The following is an 18,755-nucleotide window of genomic DNA, read 5'->3' as shown; positions in this document are numbered from 1 at the left end:
TTAGTTAGTTACAGCTTAGAGATCGTCGTTCAGGTATTCTGCAGATATATATATACGGGCCGGCGGTCGGCTTATCGGGCATGCGGGGCAAGGGTACGCCAGGGAGGTCGCGGCGGGAAGACGCTGACAACTGATCAAATTGTCAGATTTATTCCAAGGTGTGGGCAGAGTTGTCTTTGACTTTGTGAAAAATGTAAGCAGGTTTTGTTTGTATGATAGCCAATTGTTTTTCGCCACGTCATAAATCTAATTAGAATCGCCAATTATCTAGCGGTCTTCGCTAGGGTGTTATCATAGGGTTACTCCCTGTTTTCTTTGACCAATTATAATGATTTATATAAAGCAAAGAAGGCAAAAGTTTTTATCTCTGTTAGTGGCACAGCAATAAATTTCTTTTTGACATGCGCAGAAAAAAGCGGTTACTATCATTATTGTTAACCCTTAGTTAACCTAGTGCAGAAAAAACTGTTTTAAATGGTTATTACTTGTTTGTGACATGGGCACTACCTAATTTGGTTGTGACAGCAAGTACCATTTTAAATAAAAAATTCTCCTCGGAATACAAAAACCAAACATTTGGGGTTTTGTTCTCATCATTGCTTCTTTTGACTTGTTAACAAACCAGTAAGAACACCAAGAGTTTAAATTAACATTTTAACTTATTTGACTTAAGAACACAGGTGAAAACCTTAAGGTGTTTCTAGATCACAAATGAATGCTCCAAAGCAAGCACAGCACAGCAACAGGCAATTCCTGGTGGAATCACTGACATTCCACCAACCACCATTGGTCTAAGGCAGAGGTGTCAAACAGAGCCTATAAATTGGATCCAGTCCATCGATCCAGGTCATCTAGCCCATGGACTTTTGCTCTGGCTCCAGTCGTGGTAGTGGGGCATCCGGCTGCAGCAGACAGCGCCCTGGGGAAAGCAGCACTGGGCAACACCATGGACAGAAGCCCTGCCACCATGGCCAGAGCCAGGGTAAAAAACCTGGCTCAGCAAACTCTGGCTGTGCTGGCAAGACTTCTCACCATGCTACCACTGCAGGTGCCTGTAACCTGGGTCTCCACCAGAGCACCGACTGCCACCGCAGGAAGCCACGCCACTTCGGCCAGAGCCTGGCCAAGGTAGCGGGTCTTCTGCCCTTGGTGCTGCTAGAGCTGACTGTGCCACAGTGAAAGACAATAACACTTTTATTTTCCAATATCTCTCAGTTTTTGTATTACCAGCTTAGTCTCAAAGCACTTTAACACTATTAAAACAAGTAATAGATTGTTAATGTTTTACACACAACCAAAATGCCAATAAATTAAATAGGCTAAGTAAGCTAAATTGACCTAAACATTACTGAGGCCTAGTCATTTCTACATCAACTAGTTTCCAATGCATCTTTGGGGGAAAAATGCTACTAACACTACTATAGCAATCTTCCCATTTAACACACAAAAAAAATCTGTATACATTAAAATGAGACAAAGAGTGCTTGGATTAAGGGTGTCCTTGTATATTCCATCCAGAAAAAACAAAGAAGTGGTGACTTTCATCTGACTGTCCTTTTATCTCGAAGTGTTCACTCACTAAGAGAAGAGGTACACTGAGTGCATACATATCAAACTGGAAATAGTTATTTTTATATATTGTTGATACTTATAGAACTTAAAGGAGGGAAAGGCTCTTTGAACTGCAGCCCACTTTCAGAAATTATTCTCAACTGCTAATTTGAGTATTGTTCTTCCAGACAGAATGGTAACTTGTGAGTAGGGCAGGTGGCAATTAGTCCTACATATGTCAGAAGCTGTCTCTGTGGTTTCAAAAAAAACCCAAAAACCCAACTCCCACAAACAATACCAATGACCATGGTTTAAAGGGGCCTCTTGTTTTTCTTATGGAGCTGTTAGTATAAACCCTCCAGCTCCCAAAGAGTAGCACAGGTTTTTAGTAAGGGAAAATAATGGCTTTGATACAGAAAAATGTTATTAAGTAAAGTTTTAAAGCTGAAAAGGAAACCAACTTGAAAAAAAGCCAACTTCAACAACAAAAAGTCATTTAAACTTATTGCAGGTCCTATGTTTTCCCACATCGTTCGGCAATTTTGCAGTTTTACAAACCTTTCCTAACTCCTCTCCACCCTGCTACTTGGGAAACCCCACACAAGTAAAAAGGGAAAGCAAATAACCCAGAAGAAAGCATAAAAAATGATTATACATAAAGGCAAAGACAAATAAACCAAAGTAAACAGAAAAAAACCCAAGAGAGATTCTTTGCCTCTAATATCTTTCAATTATAGTCTCTGTAGATGTTTTTTGTAAAGCTTGAAGAAAAACATTTGCTGGTAGAAATCTGATATTTTAATTGACATTCTTACTTGAATACTGAACATCACAAAACTCACAAATAAAAGTATGGCTTACCAAAAGTAACTTCTCCTTTGCCAGTTTTGTCAAAGAGCTGAAAGGCCACCATGAACAATGCATCTGGAGCACACAAAACTGATTCAAATGCGACAAATTCTTGAAAGGATATCAACCTACAGATAAGACAAGACAAGAAGCATGAAAGTAGTCATGCAAGTACAAGTTTAATGCAACCTATGCAAACCAGCATACAAACAAGCCCTCAACTAAAGGTGGCACAATAAGTTCTTGTTTACAGTATATTCAAAAATGTATCAGTAAAAAGGGTGCTAGTATCCTGTTACCACTGGATGGAAATTGGTGAAATGGGCATTTTTTCTCCAGAACAATTCATGCCTTGCTGTAAAAGAAAAACAAAAAAAATTTTTTTTTGAAAGTCCCATATTGAGTAGTAAAAGTTTCATCAACTTTCTGTGGGACCAAGGTACTTAAAGCACATCTACCCTAATGAGTGAAGATTAACTACAGCAGTACCCAAACTAGGTTTTGGAAACAGTCCATTTATAACAACACGGAGCTGCTGTGGCTTAATTCACCCTGTTTCTCCATGCCACCATAACTATGCAGCTTCTGGGATCCGAACTAACTTGGAGCTGCAGACAGACCCTTAAGCATTTGGGGAAAGCTTGCTCTTAAGTCCTAACTGCTGTCCTTCATTTTCAAATGGAACCAACCAAGATGCACTGTCTGCAAATTAGTAACTTCCTAGTTACACATCACAGTCCTTATGCACTGGGCATAAAGCCACAATTCTTCTATCAGTAGCCAGGATACTCCTCCAAACCAAGAGCTGTTTATCTAACTCAATTATAGTTGGGCTCCTAATCTACAAGGCACTGAAAGCATTTTTTCTCTACTTACTTCATAGTTTGGTATATGAAATCATCAGGCATTGACAAGAACCAGACAGGTTCAAAACCTCTCTGGGTTATACTAGATGGTCAAAATAGAGAGTCAGTGTCTTTAGAGCAGAGTAGATAGTGTACTGACCTTCTGTCCTCTTTCTCTTTCTTCTTGAATGTCTCGAAGGCACAACCTAGAGCTGCCTGCAAATTCAGTCTGTTGTGTCTAGTGGTTGCTTGGAATGCTCTCTTCCCTAGAAACCCAGAGTGTGGAAAACAACCAGAAGGAGCACATACATTGCTCACTGCAGGGCTTGTAAGTACATGAGGCTGGATAAAATTTAGTGTAGGGAAATGACAAGTGATACACACAGAAAAAATCGTTTGAGCTCTTCATGCACATAACTGATTATAGGCTAGCTGGAATCCCAAATCTTTTCCCTCAATGTGTCATTGCAGATAATCTCAATAAAAAAGTTCAACTAGAATGGTTTGGAAAATAGAGACATTAAATAAAGTGGCAATCTGGTTTCATCATGAGTGATGCGCTTTTTTTCATTAAGCATATATCAATAAAGTTATAAAATTAACCAAAAAAAGTTTGGAAACCAGCACTGCAGCAATCATAGCCACAGATTAGCTGTTTTATAAGAAGCATCTGAAGACCTAGAATGCAAGGGATATTCAATGAAACTGAGCCCCCTGTTTAAGGTTGCACTTAAGGTGTGATTGACCAGTTAATCATGTCTTAAGTAGTAACACAGCCACACATTTATGCAATTAATGGCATGATAAAATAAGAACTAAGCCACAAAGTTATTACTCATATTTGGTGTAATAACTTTGTGGCTGGTTCCCATAACGCCTTAAACTGAATTTGTGGCCAACACCAATCAGCTGGCAGGCACCCTCAGTGAGCTGATGATCAGAGCCTTCTTCCTCTAGATTTAAAGCAGCCAGCTGATCTGTCGTGCTGCCCTTGGGATCAGAGAACCCCTGAAGGGCTCCAGTGTATTCCTGCACCTGGGAGTGCCAATCAGATGACTTGCATTCCCAGCCTCGGGAGCACCATGCATCTAGGCTGCTACTTTCCAGTGTTGGGGAGAGCCCAGGATCATACTCCCTGCTACCTCTGCATCAACAATAGGGTGCAATTGGGATCTCACAACCGCACCTCCTGCCATGTATGTGCATCATAGCAGGAGGCAGGACTGCAGATTAGATCCCATGGGACCTTTAATGGAATGTCTTTTAGCTGCCTGAAAGAAAAAGAGTTGGACATACTCTTACAATTAAAAAAAAATATTTTACATCTGGGACTTGCTGCCATAAAGTACATTGAGGAAAAGAATTTGACAAGATTATATATGCATCAGTAAAATCTTGTCAAACATATATAGATCAACATCAATTACATTAAACATTTATAAGGGATAACAATATTCATACTTTGGTGAATAAGTCACCACCCTGGCAGGTCCTGCAAGAATTTACTATATGAAGAAAAGGCATAACAGATAACTTCCTCCTGAACCACTTAGTGCTACTGACACAGAATAATGGACTGCACAGTCCACTGACACATCATGGCAATATTTACTCTTTTAAAACATAAGGAATCTTCAACTTTTCAAAACCAAAATCCTAGTGGGTGTGATTTTTCCTCCAGATTTGAAGCAAAAAATATCAGTTTAAATTTATTTTTAGTTTACTTCTGCATTTACTTATTTTATTTTTTTTTTACAATTAAAGCCTAAAACCTAAAAAGTATTAATTATTACTTATTAAGGATGATAATTATTAAAATGGTGAACAAGACATAAAATGCAGATGGTTCAGACTCCAGAGAGCATACAGATAATACACAATGAATAAGAACTATGGGATGTATTAAATAGATTTTTTATGTTTACTAATATGGTAGTCGACACTTCTTACAGGGGCACTGATGAAGCAACAAGGCTTTAAAGGAGATTCAAACTGGAGGGGGAGGGAGGAGAGCAAGGGTCTTTGTGGCCCAAAACAAGCAGGACATTTCATGTGCAAGGGAGGAAGTGGAAATGACTGATCCTTGTAAATGAAAAACAAATAGATTTGATAACGCTATCAATGCTGCAGGGGGGTTGGGGAAGATTTCTAAGGACAAATACTTATTAAAAAAACACCCCAATAGCACCAACAATGGAATGTAGCTATGAATACATGCTATAAAAAGGAACAAATTGATTTTACTTTTTAATTGTGCGAATATTGCATACAGAGAATAGGTTAACAGGTAAATGGGTTGGGTTTATTAATATACCTTTCGTAGCACAATCCTCTTAATATACCAAAGTTGTAGAGCCTAACATACCATAAATCAAAAATGCTACCCTGCATCTGTGGGTCATACTGGGTTTTGATGAAGATTCCCCACCATATAGGCTAGTGCAGGGTTTTGTATTCGGAACACAATGCTCATCAGCATTTTTGAGTAATAAGAACCCCTAATAAGTCATTCCAAGGTGGATTATTAAAATAACCCATATCAATTTTAAAACACAATTATTCATGGTTATGGGAAAATTAAGAAAAAGTATACAAATGCAAGGTTCTAGCCAGATGATTAGGAAGAGACATTAATATCTGCTGTGCCAGCTGAATTCAAATTAACCCAATTTTTACATGTTAATTAAACCAGCTATTTTCTTCTTATTGTATTTTTGCACCTTAAGTAGACTAGCCTGCTAGTGATTCCCAACAGATCTGCTCTAACAACAATGACGTATTCATTTACTTCTATTATGACCATACAATACAGTAACTGAACAGTAATTTTTCACAGTCAATTACACGTGTGATTCTTAATGCTTAAAGACGCTGAAATAATGTGTACTACATAGCCATATGCTTGATGCTCTATACTGCTCAAGGGCAGTTGCCTGGGTAACACATTTTCTTTTTGGTTTAGCATAACTCTTCATTGAATATCATTAGATGTCATTAAACAGCAGATATTAACATGAACTTCAATATACTACTTAAGAGTTATTTTACCTACATAAACAAGTGCTCATTTATAACCTGAAAGGCTAAAAAAAGAAAATCCAAGTAATCCGGTATTTTAACTGATGCAGAGGGAAATCACTAATATGTTTACAAATTATGAATGAAGCATCCAGACATTCTGTGTGGTCAAAGGCCTCTTCCAACCCCCACCCTACCCTCATTAACACTGGTATTACTATTGCTTGTATAATTTACTCAGGAAAGAATAAAAACCTGAATCTTAACAGAGGCACACAAATCACAAGGCTAATCCACCCACTAGATTTGGTACATCAAGACCACTATTTACAGCTTCCCTATCTCTCTTTCCCTCAGCTTTTATATTGGTGTTCCTCTCTGTAGCATCTGCATGCCAAGCAGCTGTAAAGCTTTTCTACCAGAAAAGTCCACATGTAGCCATACAAAGAAAAAAAGCCATTACCCACTGTAATAATACATACAAATGCAATAATGAAGAGGTTTCTTCAGAAATCAATGCATATGTTTTACTGTATCAGCAATTTAAGCATGATAACATAATGGAGCACAAATTGAAGCTATATCTATTATTTTTATACTCCAACCTAGGTAAACTAAGTATAACGTAAATTGGTGCATTAGACGTAAATTTATATTCAATAAAAATGAAAAAAGCTGGCATTTCCAAGAGTAATTTCTGAATGGTTTGTCCTTTCTAAAAATAAAGCGTACAGTATTTCTCAGGAAAATGTGTTAGCTACTACAGTCCAAACTAACTGAGATGTACAGTAAATACTTATTTTGTTAGACAGGCATTTAAAGCACAACAGCAGACAAAAATACATTATGTTACAGGAGACAGAATGGGAAATGCCTGGACTACTCCTGATAATGCTTTGGTACAGGCATCATATTTTTGGAAGACGCTTCTGATCCAATCCGAGCAAACTGAAGTATTTTTCAATTAAAAAGAAGAGAGCTTGGCAGAACAAAACCTTAAGTAGGGTACCCTTATAGGCAACTCTTCCCCATTTCCTTGACGTGGGACAGGACTTACTCCTCCTACAACAGGGCTCACAAGAGTCTCAGCCTAACTTTATGGAGATCTTGCATCTCTGTCACACCATCTAGCACCTGTGACCAACCCTCAAAAACCATGAAATCCTAGCAGTGCTGCTCTATTGGAATTGTAGTACAACTGCTACCATGACCATCTCTGTAGGGCTCCTTGTAAAACATAACCCAATCCTAGTCTGTACTATCACTTCCAATTGAGCTGTCTGGAGAAGTGGAATTAGGAGGAAATAATGCAGGCTTCCCCCTCCTCCCCTCAAGATCTACACATTTCTTCTGTCAAATCAATTCAGTCTCCACTCTCACAAGCACAAAACTACATAGCACCTGCCAGAACCCAGGAGCAAGGGAGCCATAAGTGGTGCTACTTCTGAGCCAGGTTTTCTTCACAAGAGGGGACAACTGGCACAGAGATGGTTCCTTCGATACTTCTCAAGATTCCAATATGGACCCTATACAGATAACTTTGGGATGAACAGTTAAACATCCTCAATTCCCATGAAGTTTAGCTAACCAGTCAACTGCTGCTTCATGGTCCAATTTTTATTTGACTGCCTTAGAGATTTCTATAGGATCTATCACTGGAGCATCTTAGGTTCTCTGGACAACAGTAATTGTACCTGTCCACCATGAGGGACAGATTTATCTTCTGATTGAAGTGAGCACTTGGATATACGCAAAGAGCCGAGACACTTATTCTAGAAGAATTTATACAAGCACTTTGCACTTGAACATTTCAAACCAATAAAAATACACCAGAATTAACTCATTGTTTCTCTTGAAAGATACTTTCCCTGCAGATTGCCTGTGTTACAAAAGTGATCAGGCTGAACTATATTACACTTCCTTCTAGTGTTAACATCTGTGACTCTCTGAACATTCCGTAGCTAGTTAAAAGGCAAAGCTACAAAAGCAGACTTGCACTTTGCACAAGCTATCAGACTACCAGGTTGCAGCCTGTTTTAGAGAACGCAACCTTTTGTTACCAGAACCAAAAAACCAAGAGCAATCCAAAGAAGAAGATAATCATTCACTGGAGTCTTTAACCACCATTTGAATGGAATGTGCTATCAGGGCATGTAGTAAGATAATCGTGTGACACTAGACAACAGGAAACTATCAAATTCTTTGGCTTTCTGAACCTCTGCCATTTGTTCGGAATGGTCCAGCCCATCTGATAGAGGACAGCCTGGAAACTCCAAGAGACTTTCCAAAGATAAAACATATTCAGTGACTGACTGCTGCTAGTTGATTGCAATAAATGTACTCTAGATTAGTGGCCATTAGTACCAAGCAAATATCTCCACTGCAAATGCAAACTCTTGTAGCTAACAAGGATTTTGCAACAAGGTCAGTTTATGACCTTAATTTGTCAATGAGGTTACACAAGCTACATACATATTTTAAGATTTTGCCATCTCTTCTAGAGCAAGCTACCTTATGCAGAAGGTACGTGTCATACTTCCAATCTTCCCATTACATAATGGCTTTGAAGTTGCATAATGCAGAAAAAGCAACCTTTACATACCAGAGGAAGGGAAGAGTGGTAGAAAGCTAAGAAGGGTTTATCACTTCCAGTTATACTCCATTTGAAGCCATCACTTTCTCACTGCATTAAAGCTATGTAACCTTTTAAAGAATTCCTTCACCAGGGATAGCAATCATCATGTTAACTTGTCTGCAAGGTCTACAGATCCTAACCACAGGAGGTTTGTGAGGGTCAGGTGAGCAAGAGAGAGGGCATAAAAATGAACACTAAAGTACTTGGTTATATCTACGTCCAATCTGTAGAAAGCATGCATTTTCTATTCTTGCTTCTTATCTGAATCACATTCGACTCCAAACAACAATCACCACTCAGCCTTGTGCTAGGAATCATTTTTAAATGTTCTGCTTTTTAAAAACCCAAACTATGAACTTCAAATTTTAAGTTTTTTCTAAATATCCTTTAAGCCAGTGTTTGAAAAACACATTAATCTGGGCTGAAGTGGCAACCTGCCTGACACACCAACAACAAATATGTGGACCACATTAAATAAGAAAGAAAAAAGGAAAAAAAGATGTTAACCTCAATTGTTGGTGAAGTCAACCTTACAAATGTGTACCATGTGTAAACAGCAATAGTGCTGTCTTCCAATGTCTACAAAGAGACTCCTCAAACGCTTTGGTTGCTGGTCATAACTTTGACAAGCAGCAACAGAAAAAACCGACTACAGCCTTGTAAGCGTTCACCAGTGTTACAGAGAATCATGCCGGGCCAAAGCTCCACAGACATGCTTTTGCCTAACCTTTCCTCTCTTCCTGATTTATCTCCACTTTTTTAATGACCATTATCCCAAAGAAAGAGAAAACAATAATGGAAGGAAACCAAAGAAAGATAAAAATATGACAAAACTAAGAGAGAGTCTGAAAGACAAAATAGTAAGTCAGTAAACATAAAATTGACTGACAGTACAATACTGTTTGATACAGTATAAAACAGGGTGTAACCATTTCATGCCTTTAAATTGCAGCAATGTGCACAATTTTGCTATCTTTCACTCCTACTGTAAATTTATTTCTTGGACTGGTAATTTTCCAAACCCTGTTTGAAACACGCCTTTGACACATTTCACTCTGAAGGTTATTGAAGGCTTGTTTCCTCTATGAAATGGGAGCTTTAGGTCAGGTATGTTAGCAATTTCTCCAAGTGCTATAGAATGCAGACACTTGAACAGTGGAGAGATCAGATTCTCTTAGAGAGTTCATATAATTTTCCTGATCTGGTTAGAATTAAAATGAAAAACAGAACACATACCCATCTTTGGTCTGATCCACCACACCCGCTAGAAGCTTTACAGAGTTTGGATCGTGTACTCCATCTTCCATTATCTTCAGGTACCGGGTGACAAAGTCATGAGGAGACATAAAGTATTCTCCATTTTTTTCAACACTTGCATACTGTAAAAGGAAAAAGATGTTAAGTGTCTCAAATGAGGTCTTTATTGGCATTCCAGCAGCACCCAAAAGTGCCAAAAGTTTGGGCCCATCAGGTCAGTATCATAACTACGGGAGGGGGCACCAGGGCACCAGTCCCAGGCATCAATGTGTAGGAGAGGCACAAAAACAGCAGTCACTGTGCTGTTGGCCCAGCTGCCGCCACTGCCACCACTAGCCTGGCTGCAGCTGCTGCTCCATGTGACACTGCCACCCAGGGCACAGGATTGCACTGGGGTGCAAAAAACACACAAGCGTTTACAATGCATCTTAAAATAAAATGCAACAGATGAGAGAAGTAATCGAAGGTGTTGGGGGGAGAAAAGAAAGGTAACAGATATAACAAAGACCATAGACCACTGCTTACTTCAAAGTTTGCCAAAATCAGCTTTGTAGCCAAAAAAAACTATTTTAGGATATATAACCAAACAAATATTAAAATCAGTACTCCCTCTAATTTAGTTGGGCAACACTAAATAATTCTGCATTTAGTGCTTTCCAGAGTCAGGACCTTCAGCACATGCTTAATTTATAGTGATCAGGGATCCTTGTTTCCCTAATAAAAAAATTAAAAAAAAAAATCAGAAGTTCTCTGATTAAAACACCAAAATCTGTCATTAAAACAAAAGGCTACTATATATATGTATTTGTATATGTATGTATGTGCATATATATGTATATCAGTTGTACACAATGTTTTCTTGATATATCTACAATTTTAAAGCAATTTGGAAGCCTATCAGTGCTTCAATCATTATAATAAAATAAATTCTAAATACTTATAAATTTTGGTATTAGATTTGGGGGGTTTTTTTATCCTGGAAAAGTCAGAGCTCCCTATTCCCCTGCACTCACAGAATGCAGGTCCAGGCCCCTCATTCCCCTCCACAGCCCCCTGCCGGTGCACCTCGCCCCCCACCCACAGCCCTGAACTCCCCCCCAGTCCTGTCAGAGGGAGCCCCCAGATGCCAGGGCTATGTGGCCAGGGACCTGGGTCCACAGTCCACTGCTCCCCCACAGCAGCACCCGAGCCCAAGATGCTGCCGCAGGAGGCAACAATTGGTACAGCAGGGCACAGCCCAGCTCCCCTCCCTCTGCTGTGGGCTCAGGTGGGGAGTGGGGCCAGCTCCCTGCCACTGCATGCACTCCCAAGGGGGAAGGAGGGACCCATGCCCCGCAAATCAGCGTGCAAGGCAAGGGCTGCCCGCTGCGGGTTTGCGCTCCCCACCCTGCTGCCCTCCCCTGGGCCTCAGCAGCCCAGCAGGTGTGACCCAGCACTGAAGAGCAGAGCAGGACCATGTGAGAATCTCCTTGCTCCTGCAAGCTCTATGCTGTCCTGGCGATGCATCCTCTGCCCACACAGGGGCAGTAGCGCAGAGTTGTGCCTCTTACTACTGGGCACAGGCAGGGGGTGCCTCATCAGGGCAGCGTACAGCTCGCAGCAGCAAGGAGATCCCCACATGGCCCTGCTCTGCCCTGCAGCTCCAGGTCGTACCCACTAGGCTGTGGAGGCCCCAGGGGAGGACAGCAGGGAAGGGAACACAAGTCCACAGCAGGCAGCCTGCACCCATCCCCACCCTGCACACTGGTATAGGGAGCATGGGTCCCCCCTGCTCCCTTGGGAGTGTGCACAGCAGTGGGGAGCAGCCCCAGGCCCCAAGCACTGCCTAGCTGGGCAGCAGCCCCAGCCCCAGCCCTGCCCAGTTCACTCCCTCCCACCCTATGGGGTTTCAATTCTCCCCACTCCCCACCCGACTTACCTGTGGGAGCTGCTCTCCAAACTGCCTGGCGGCCATTTGCATATACATGCACATGGCACTGCTTACCTGACCGCCCTATACCCGCTCCCCCCAGGTCTTGCAAGCTGGAACCCCGCCAGCCTGCAGAGACCTCTTTGCAAAAGTGCAAAATCCATTGGTTTTTCCGTTAAAACAAAAAATTCACATTTTCCTTGGGTAAAGGGGGAAACGTGTTTTTCTCCATTTTCCCATGGGAAACAGAAATGACTTAATAACTACAAAGGGACTTCATCAGATGCTTATCCATCCTCTCTGCCTTCTTAAACCAAAACTGAAGTATTTCAGACCCATTTTAACTATACTGGAACAGCTATCCTACAGATTAAGCTATTAAAAAATAGCACAGTGTTATCCTGGCACATTGTGTTCAGAGTGATTTTATTCAAGAATAATTACTTTCTTCTGTGACTGGAGTACTTATCCCAGAATACTGTTTACACAGAGCAGCTGTTTTGGGAACACTGCTGTGGAATAGCTAATTATAAAATGGCTATATCAGAAAAAAGAAAGAAAAAGTTTGGCCTTAGTTAATTTCATATCCTCATACAGTGCTGTCCCCCCAGATGCTATCCAGGGAGAAAAAAAAAAAGGAGGAAGAAGAATGAAGAAAACAGGAGCAAGAGAATGGCAACATCAGACATTTAAAAACTGAGATCCAGAAACCACAGACAGTAACAGAGAAACAAGATCAAGAGTACAAGATCCTCTTTATATTTGTGTTAGAAGTTGCCCACTACTCCCATGACACCTGTAGGCAGAGCCAACCCTATGAGCCTTGAAGAGAACCCAACCAACACATTCCAAGTTCTTTAACAATAACAAAATATTTTAATATTTCAGCAGTAATAATCTTCCTGCTGCCACCTCTCAACCTGCATACTCCTAGCAGCTTTCCCCAAATGTTAAAATCCCTAATTGTGTGTCAAAATACAATACAAGTTTCCCTCAATTTATGCGGTATATGCACTCCCGGAGAAGAGTGCATAAATTAAATTTGCATAAAGTGAACCCACTTTACAATGTAACACATAGGGATAGGTTCCCATGGTGGTGAGACAGAAAGGGAATAAGGCTGGGACTAGGGAAGGTGTAGGAGAAGGGGTGCCACTCCTGGGGCTGCACAAGGCAGCAAAGCAGAGGAAACAGAGCGGCACTCACCCCAGCCCCAGGAGCAGACGGTGCCAGGTGCCTGCAGCCCCTGGGCTACACTGTGCTCTGCCTGTCTCCACTGCGCCTGGCCTCTGCTTGTCTGCACTCCTCTGCTCCTACGCTGTACCACGCCCTGGTGCAGGCAACTGGTGTTGGCTGCTCCAGCACATGCTGGGGTGAGTACAGACAAATGGAGCCCTGGGTGGCATGGGGCATGACACTCACCCCGGCCCTGGGAGTGGCTGACACCAGCTGCCTGTAGCAGCTGGGCTACACCATGCCCTGAAACCCCAGGGCTCTGCCAGTCCCCAATCACCCCAGCTCCTGCTGCAGCAGCCCCAGGAGCGGACGATGCCAGCAGCCTGTAGCCGCTGGGCTGCACCATGCCCTGGTGCAGGCAGCTGGTGTCAGCTGCTCCCAGGGCCACTCCAGCATGGGCTAGGGTGAGTGCAGACAAGTGGAGCCCCAGGTGGCACAGGGCATGGCACTCACCTCAGCCCTGGGAGTCGCCGACTCCAGCTGCCTGCACCATGGCACAGTGCAGCCCAGAAGTTACAGGCAGCTGGCATCAGCTGCTCCTGGGGCTGCTTCAGCAGGACCTGGGGTGAATGGGGACTGGCAGAGCCCCAGGGCGTTTGTGACATGGTGCAGCCCAGCTGCTTCTGGGGCCGGGCTGACTGCCGCATATAAATTTACCTCGCGTCTAACGAATCATGGGTCTTAAATATGCTCATTGCATAAGAGAAAATTTGCATGTAAAAAACCCACATAAATCAAGGGAAACCTGTATGTCTAAAGCTAAACATGGGATTTGCCTTCAAATCAACTGCAAAAACTTTAAAAATGAAAACACAATGGTAAGGAATGACTTTTGGAAATGCTTATGGTACCATACATTTACTTCAAAGGAAAAAAAATCAGGACAACAAACATGAACTGGAAAGCAACTTAACTGCTTTAGTATTTTGTTTTTGAAGGTGGCATGATAAAACATTGCTACAACTCCCCACAGGGCAGTAATTAATAAATTAGGTGCATCTCGCTATGATGTGGTGTAGTTCAAAGACGTGTTTTGCTTTACACTGCTATACCTCTGACAGGGGAAGGAAGCTCCCAGTTTTCATTTTGTAAAGCCACATGGGTGTCTCATGGTACTATTACTTCTACTGTAGCCTCACACACTTGACATCCCTTTGAGAATTAGAATATGTAGATTTTTCATTGCTATGTAAATGCAGGTCTTACAGGAACTGTAATTTCTTTACATTTCAGACGCAAAACCAGAGTACAGGGTGGGGAAAGACTAAACTATTATTGACACATGTAAGTAGGATGACCATATATCCCAGTTTGCCCAGACAGTCCCAGAATTTGAAGTCAGGTCCTGGCTGGTTGGCAGCTCTGCCTCCCCACCAGATTGTGCATGAACCTCTGTCCACCAGTCTCTGCAGGCTGCCTGCAGCAACACCACTGACTTGGGGGGGGGCAGTGTTCCAGACGTCCCAGATTTCCTTACGGTCACCTGATATATAGGTACATGCCAGGTAGCATTTAGGAGTTTATATTTCAATAGTGTTCTTAAGAGCAAGCTTACCAGTTGATATGCTAGAAGAACTGTCAATAGTATACTTTTATAATATCCAGCAGATCAACCGATTTAAATTCAATTGCTTGCAGGAAAAAAGAATCTTTTAGAATCCCAGGCTCAAAAACTTTTAACACAACTGTTATCGAGAAACAAATTAAATAAGTCTGCTAGTCTAGGCTTCTATATTTCATTTTTTCCTTCCTGACTAACCCCCTGCTAGGACACTCAATAACAGAAAACAGCACAAGGTTTCAGTGTCCCCCTGTTTCTTGTCATTGTGATATACTTATGTGTATCTGAAATCCAATCACGTACTCTATACTACATATAGAAAATGACCTTGAAAAATGTCAGCTTGCTCATTTGGACTAAAGTCTAATCTCCTAGGCGTTCTGGTAGAAAACTAAAAAAAGTAGAGTTACTACTTGTAAATTATCATAACAAAGAAGAGAAAAAGAAACCAGTTGTATTCGTTTTGGAGTAGACATTAAAAATATAGTTCTTTACAATTGTATTTTTTCCATTTTGGCAATTATACCCACAGAGAATTTGATATTATACCATAGCAACTTAATGGCTTCTTGGTAACTTGCTTCCATACATTTAAGACGGTATAATATTAACCAGTTCTGTCCCATTTTAAGTAAAAAGTGTTAGCATTTCATTGAGAGTCTTTTTCTTTATAAAAAAAAATCCAAAGTTGTTTTTAAACGACTAATCATTAAGCCAACAATGTGATTCAATTAGAAAAGGAATAATTTGCTAGCTGTGTTTATTTCTGCACAATAAAGAATAATGTGGTATACTATTTATTTATAAAAACAATTTAAGAGCATTTTTTCCTTATTTTATTTGGGTTTAAAAATGCCTTTGCCAAAACAGCACACTACAATATTCTTTACTACAAATAAAGAAGTAAAAAATGCTGTTAAATTGTACTCATAAATGCAGGTCCTTCTTAAAAATAGACCTTCAATATAGAAAGATAATTGGATTGGTCTTGCCAACTATGGAGACAAAAACAGGAGCAGGTTAATTCACACCTGGGACCACAACTAGCTTGTAGGCTATATGCCAGCATCGGAATGGTGATACACCTTCTGTACTATTTTAAATAAAATACTGTGACCACTGAGTCATCTCCCTTTCAGTCTAATGGGAAATGGGGATTAGAAAGGCAGAAAAAGGGGCAGGGAATGCAAGTCTTTTTACTACTATACTTCACGTGTTTCCATATGGACCTATCAGACACACAGACTCAAGCAGCTGAAGAAAACCTCTACTGGCAAGCAGGGTGCACTAAGAGGTACACTCAAAGGTAATGCTCTGCATGTACCATAAGAATGCCATGCTGTTTTGAGAAAAAACAGAATAATCTATTTTCTGACAGGGACAGGGAGTCTTCACTCTAGACCACACCTTCCTCCTCATCACTGAAACAAGAAATTGCTAGGGTCTTTCCAGCCTGCTTCCTCTGTCTGATCCTTCCAGCTCTTCAAGTATTAACAAGAATGGCCAAAAGGCCATTTTTTCTGGCAGAGATTTTTCTCTCAGATTTCAAAACCTCACACCTTTTAGAGCTCACTTTTCATAGCTATGCATCTAACTTTAGGAACACGAATATATTCAGAGGATGCATTTCACAATCAACAGCAACAATTCAGCAAAACATATGAAAGATACAGTAAAGAGTTCACAAAGATAAGAAAATGGGGAAGAATTTAGTATAGTATTAAGACTCTTGCAAAGGTGTTGACCGCAGCAAAAGAAGTTTAGGTTCAGGAAGTCGCCTCTATTAGAATCTGCACTGAGCTGACCTGAGGGGGAATCATACATCCACCCATCCATGTGTGGGCGAGAGTAGATAAGCACTGCAACATAGAGGTTATGGAATCCCTGGCACTAGAACTTTAAGCACTAGTAGAAAAACACTTGTCTGGGATGGTTTAGACAAGGATAAATCCAGTGTTAAGCAGGAGATTGGACAGATGACCTCTTAAGGTTCCTTCCAACCCTATTGTTCTATGATGCTATTATATCTTCCCTTTAGAAATATTTAGTGACACTCATCCAGATAACGATATACTATCCACAGATGGCCATACCCACTATGCTCTGAAGCATCCTGTTTTTTCCCCTCCCTTAATTTATCATCGTTATTGTAGGCTAAGGTCAAAATCCAGCAAAAGACTTACACACATGCTTAAATTTAAGCATCTAAGTAAGTGTACGTTCTATTGTTCTTCCATAGCATCTGGGAGGAAACAGAAACAACAAGAAGCTGACAAAAGATGGACAACTTCTTACATACTGATCCCACCTACACCTCTAAAAAAGCAAAGGCATTGGCACAACCCAAATGGGAGAAGACAATTTACCCTGTAGTCTAACAGCAACCTGTCTACATTAATATTTGTACCATGTGTAGGAAGCATGTTGAAACTCCTATCCCATTTTCTGAACAATGCTTTTTTTTCCCCTCCAAGATAGTAATATTTTTCTGAGCCAATACAATAATCACTCAAGAATATATTTGACTTCTTGGTGAGCATTGTTCAATTTTGATAGTGGTATTTAAGTCTAACGTGGTAATAATACGGTGAGTGATTAATGGTTGAAAAACTATCAGGAGTTGAATACTGCAATAAAGGAGCAAAAGATATGGAAAATTTAGGCTGAAAGGATAAAATATTTACTCTCTACATACCTTCAAAAATATTGTTTTCAACTCAGCTGGATCAGCTCTCTTGGTCTGAGCCACCTACAAGTAAATACAATTACATTAATATGCATATTTTATACAAAAGATGTCAAAGTGTCATTTAAAAAGAAAGCATTCAAACAAAAGAATGAATGAGGAAAATAAGTGTTAGCCTTAGATAAATTAGATACTGATTTAGTTGGTCATGTTTACTTTATGCACTTAACATTTATACTTGGTTACTCAACCTTTTTGCTACAAATGTTTCTCTAAAGCAATTCTACAATTCTTAAACAAGCACAAAACAACAGTTAGCATAACCGTCTAAGTACCAAAGTGCCCACTGGTTGTATTTAGGCAAAATACTGTGCTTGCCACACAGACTTTTACACTTCTAGCACCTTTCCCCCAGGGGTACGAGTGCACATAAAGTTACCATGAGGCAATTCTGCAGTAACAAGCTGGAAGTTCATCCCTTAGAGTATTACCTTCCATTTACTGAAGGGCAAGAGCAAAAACAGGCAGTCATAGCTAATGTGCTGCCTGCTTACATCCTAAACTAATTTGCAGTAAAGTGTGTCCCTTTTCTGATTTACAAAGCAAATTCTACCCCAATGTATACCTGATGGAAGCAAAGCACCAAGAGAATTAAAAACCTCGCCTAAGAAAACCCAAAATAGAGACAGCAACAGATAAGAAACACTGGTGACTTCTTAACTCCTCAGCAAGGTCACGTTTCTGTTAGGCTAAGGGACATCACCCTTTCTCCAACCAAGGAGTACTCACAAGGCAGTAGGGGCTAGGGTTCTGAGGTGCCCTATACTCACCTTACTTTGAAGGTTGCAACATTGGGGTATTTTATAAGAGCTACCGCACCACAAGTAGCCCCATCACACTGCCACCAGGTCCTCCAGTCAGATCGAGTTTACAGTCATACCCAGGACCTACTGATCATTTGAATAAATGTAAACAGGCAATGCTATACCAAAAAAATAAGGAGTATAGTAACTTATGCTATAAACTGCTGTGGAAAATGGACAAAGAAAAATTATTTCTGAAACTAGATGGGGATTCTATAAATGATCAAAAAAGAGACAAAACTCAACCCTCAAAATGCACAGTGAGTTTTAGTTAAGAACTATGCATTGTAATTTAAAAACGATGATAATTAGAGTAACTGTAGGGACTGTATTGTGTCCTAGTGA

The 18,755-nt window shown here is 40.7% G+C and overlaps 1 protein-coding gene across 2 annotated transcripts in view; it reads right to left on the bottom strand.

Annotated features, from left to right (window-relative positions):
* The window catches only part of SLC25A13 (solute carrier family 25 member 13), a 136,330-nt gene that overhangs the window by 89,174 nt on the left and 28,401 nt on the right, over positions 1 to 18,755 (bottom strand). For both annotated transcript variants that reach the window (XR_009462647.1, XM_014603112.3), the window contains exons 2-4: positions 17,557 to 17,610; positions 10,135 to 10,277; positions 2,413 to 2,528 (exon numbers count right to left, since the gene is read on the bottom strand). Coding sequence is in view for 1 of the 2 variants with exons in the window: in XM_014603112.3 (XP_014458598.2) it covers positions 2,413 to 2,528; positions 10,135 to 10,277; positions 17,557 to 17,610 (313 nt within the window). In the remaining variant the exon portion in view is untranslated. The remainder of the gene's footprint in view (positions 1 to 2,412; positions 2,529 to 10,134; positions 10,278 to 17,556; positions 17,611 to 18,755) is intronic.

Source organism: Alligator mississippiensis, chromosome 5 (genome assembly GCF_030867095.1).
Source record: "Alligator mississippiensis isolate rAllMis1 chromosome 5, rAllMis1, whole genome shotgun sequence".
In the NCBI taxonomy this organism is placed as follows: domain Eukaryota; kingdom Metazoa; phylum Chordata; order Crocodylia; family Alligatoridae; genus Alligator; species Alligator mississippiensis.
Note: the sequence above shows the minus strand (reverse complement) of the source record. Positions and strands in the feature narration are given on the sequence as shown.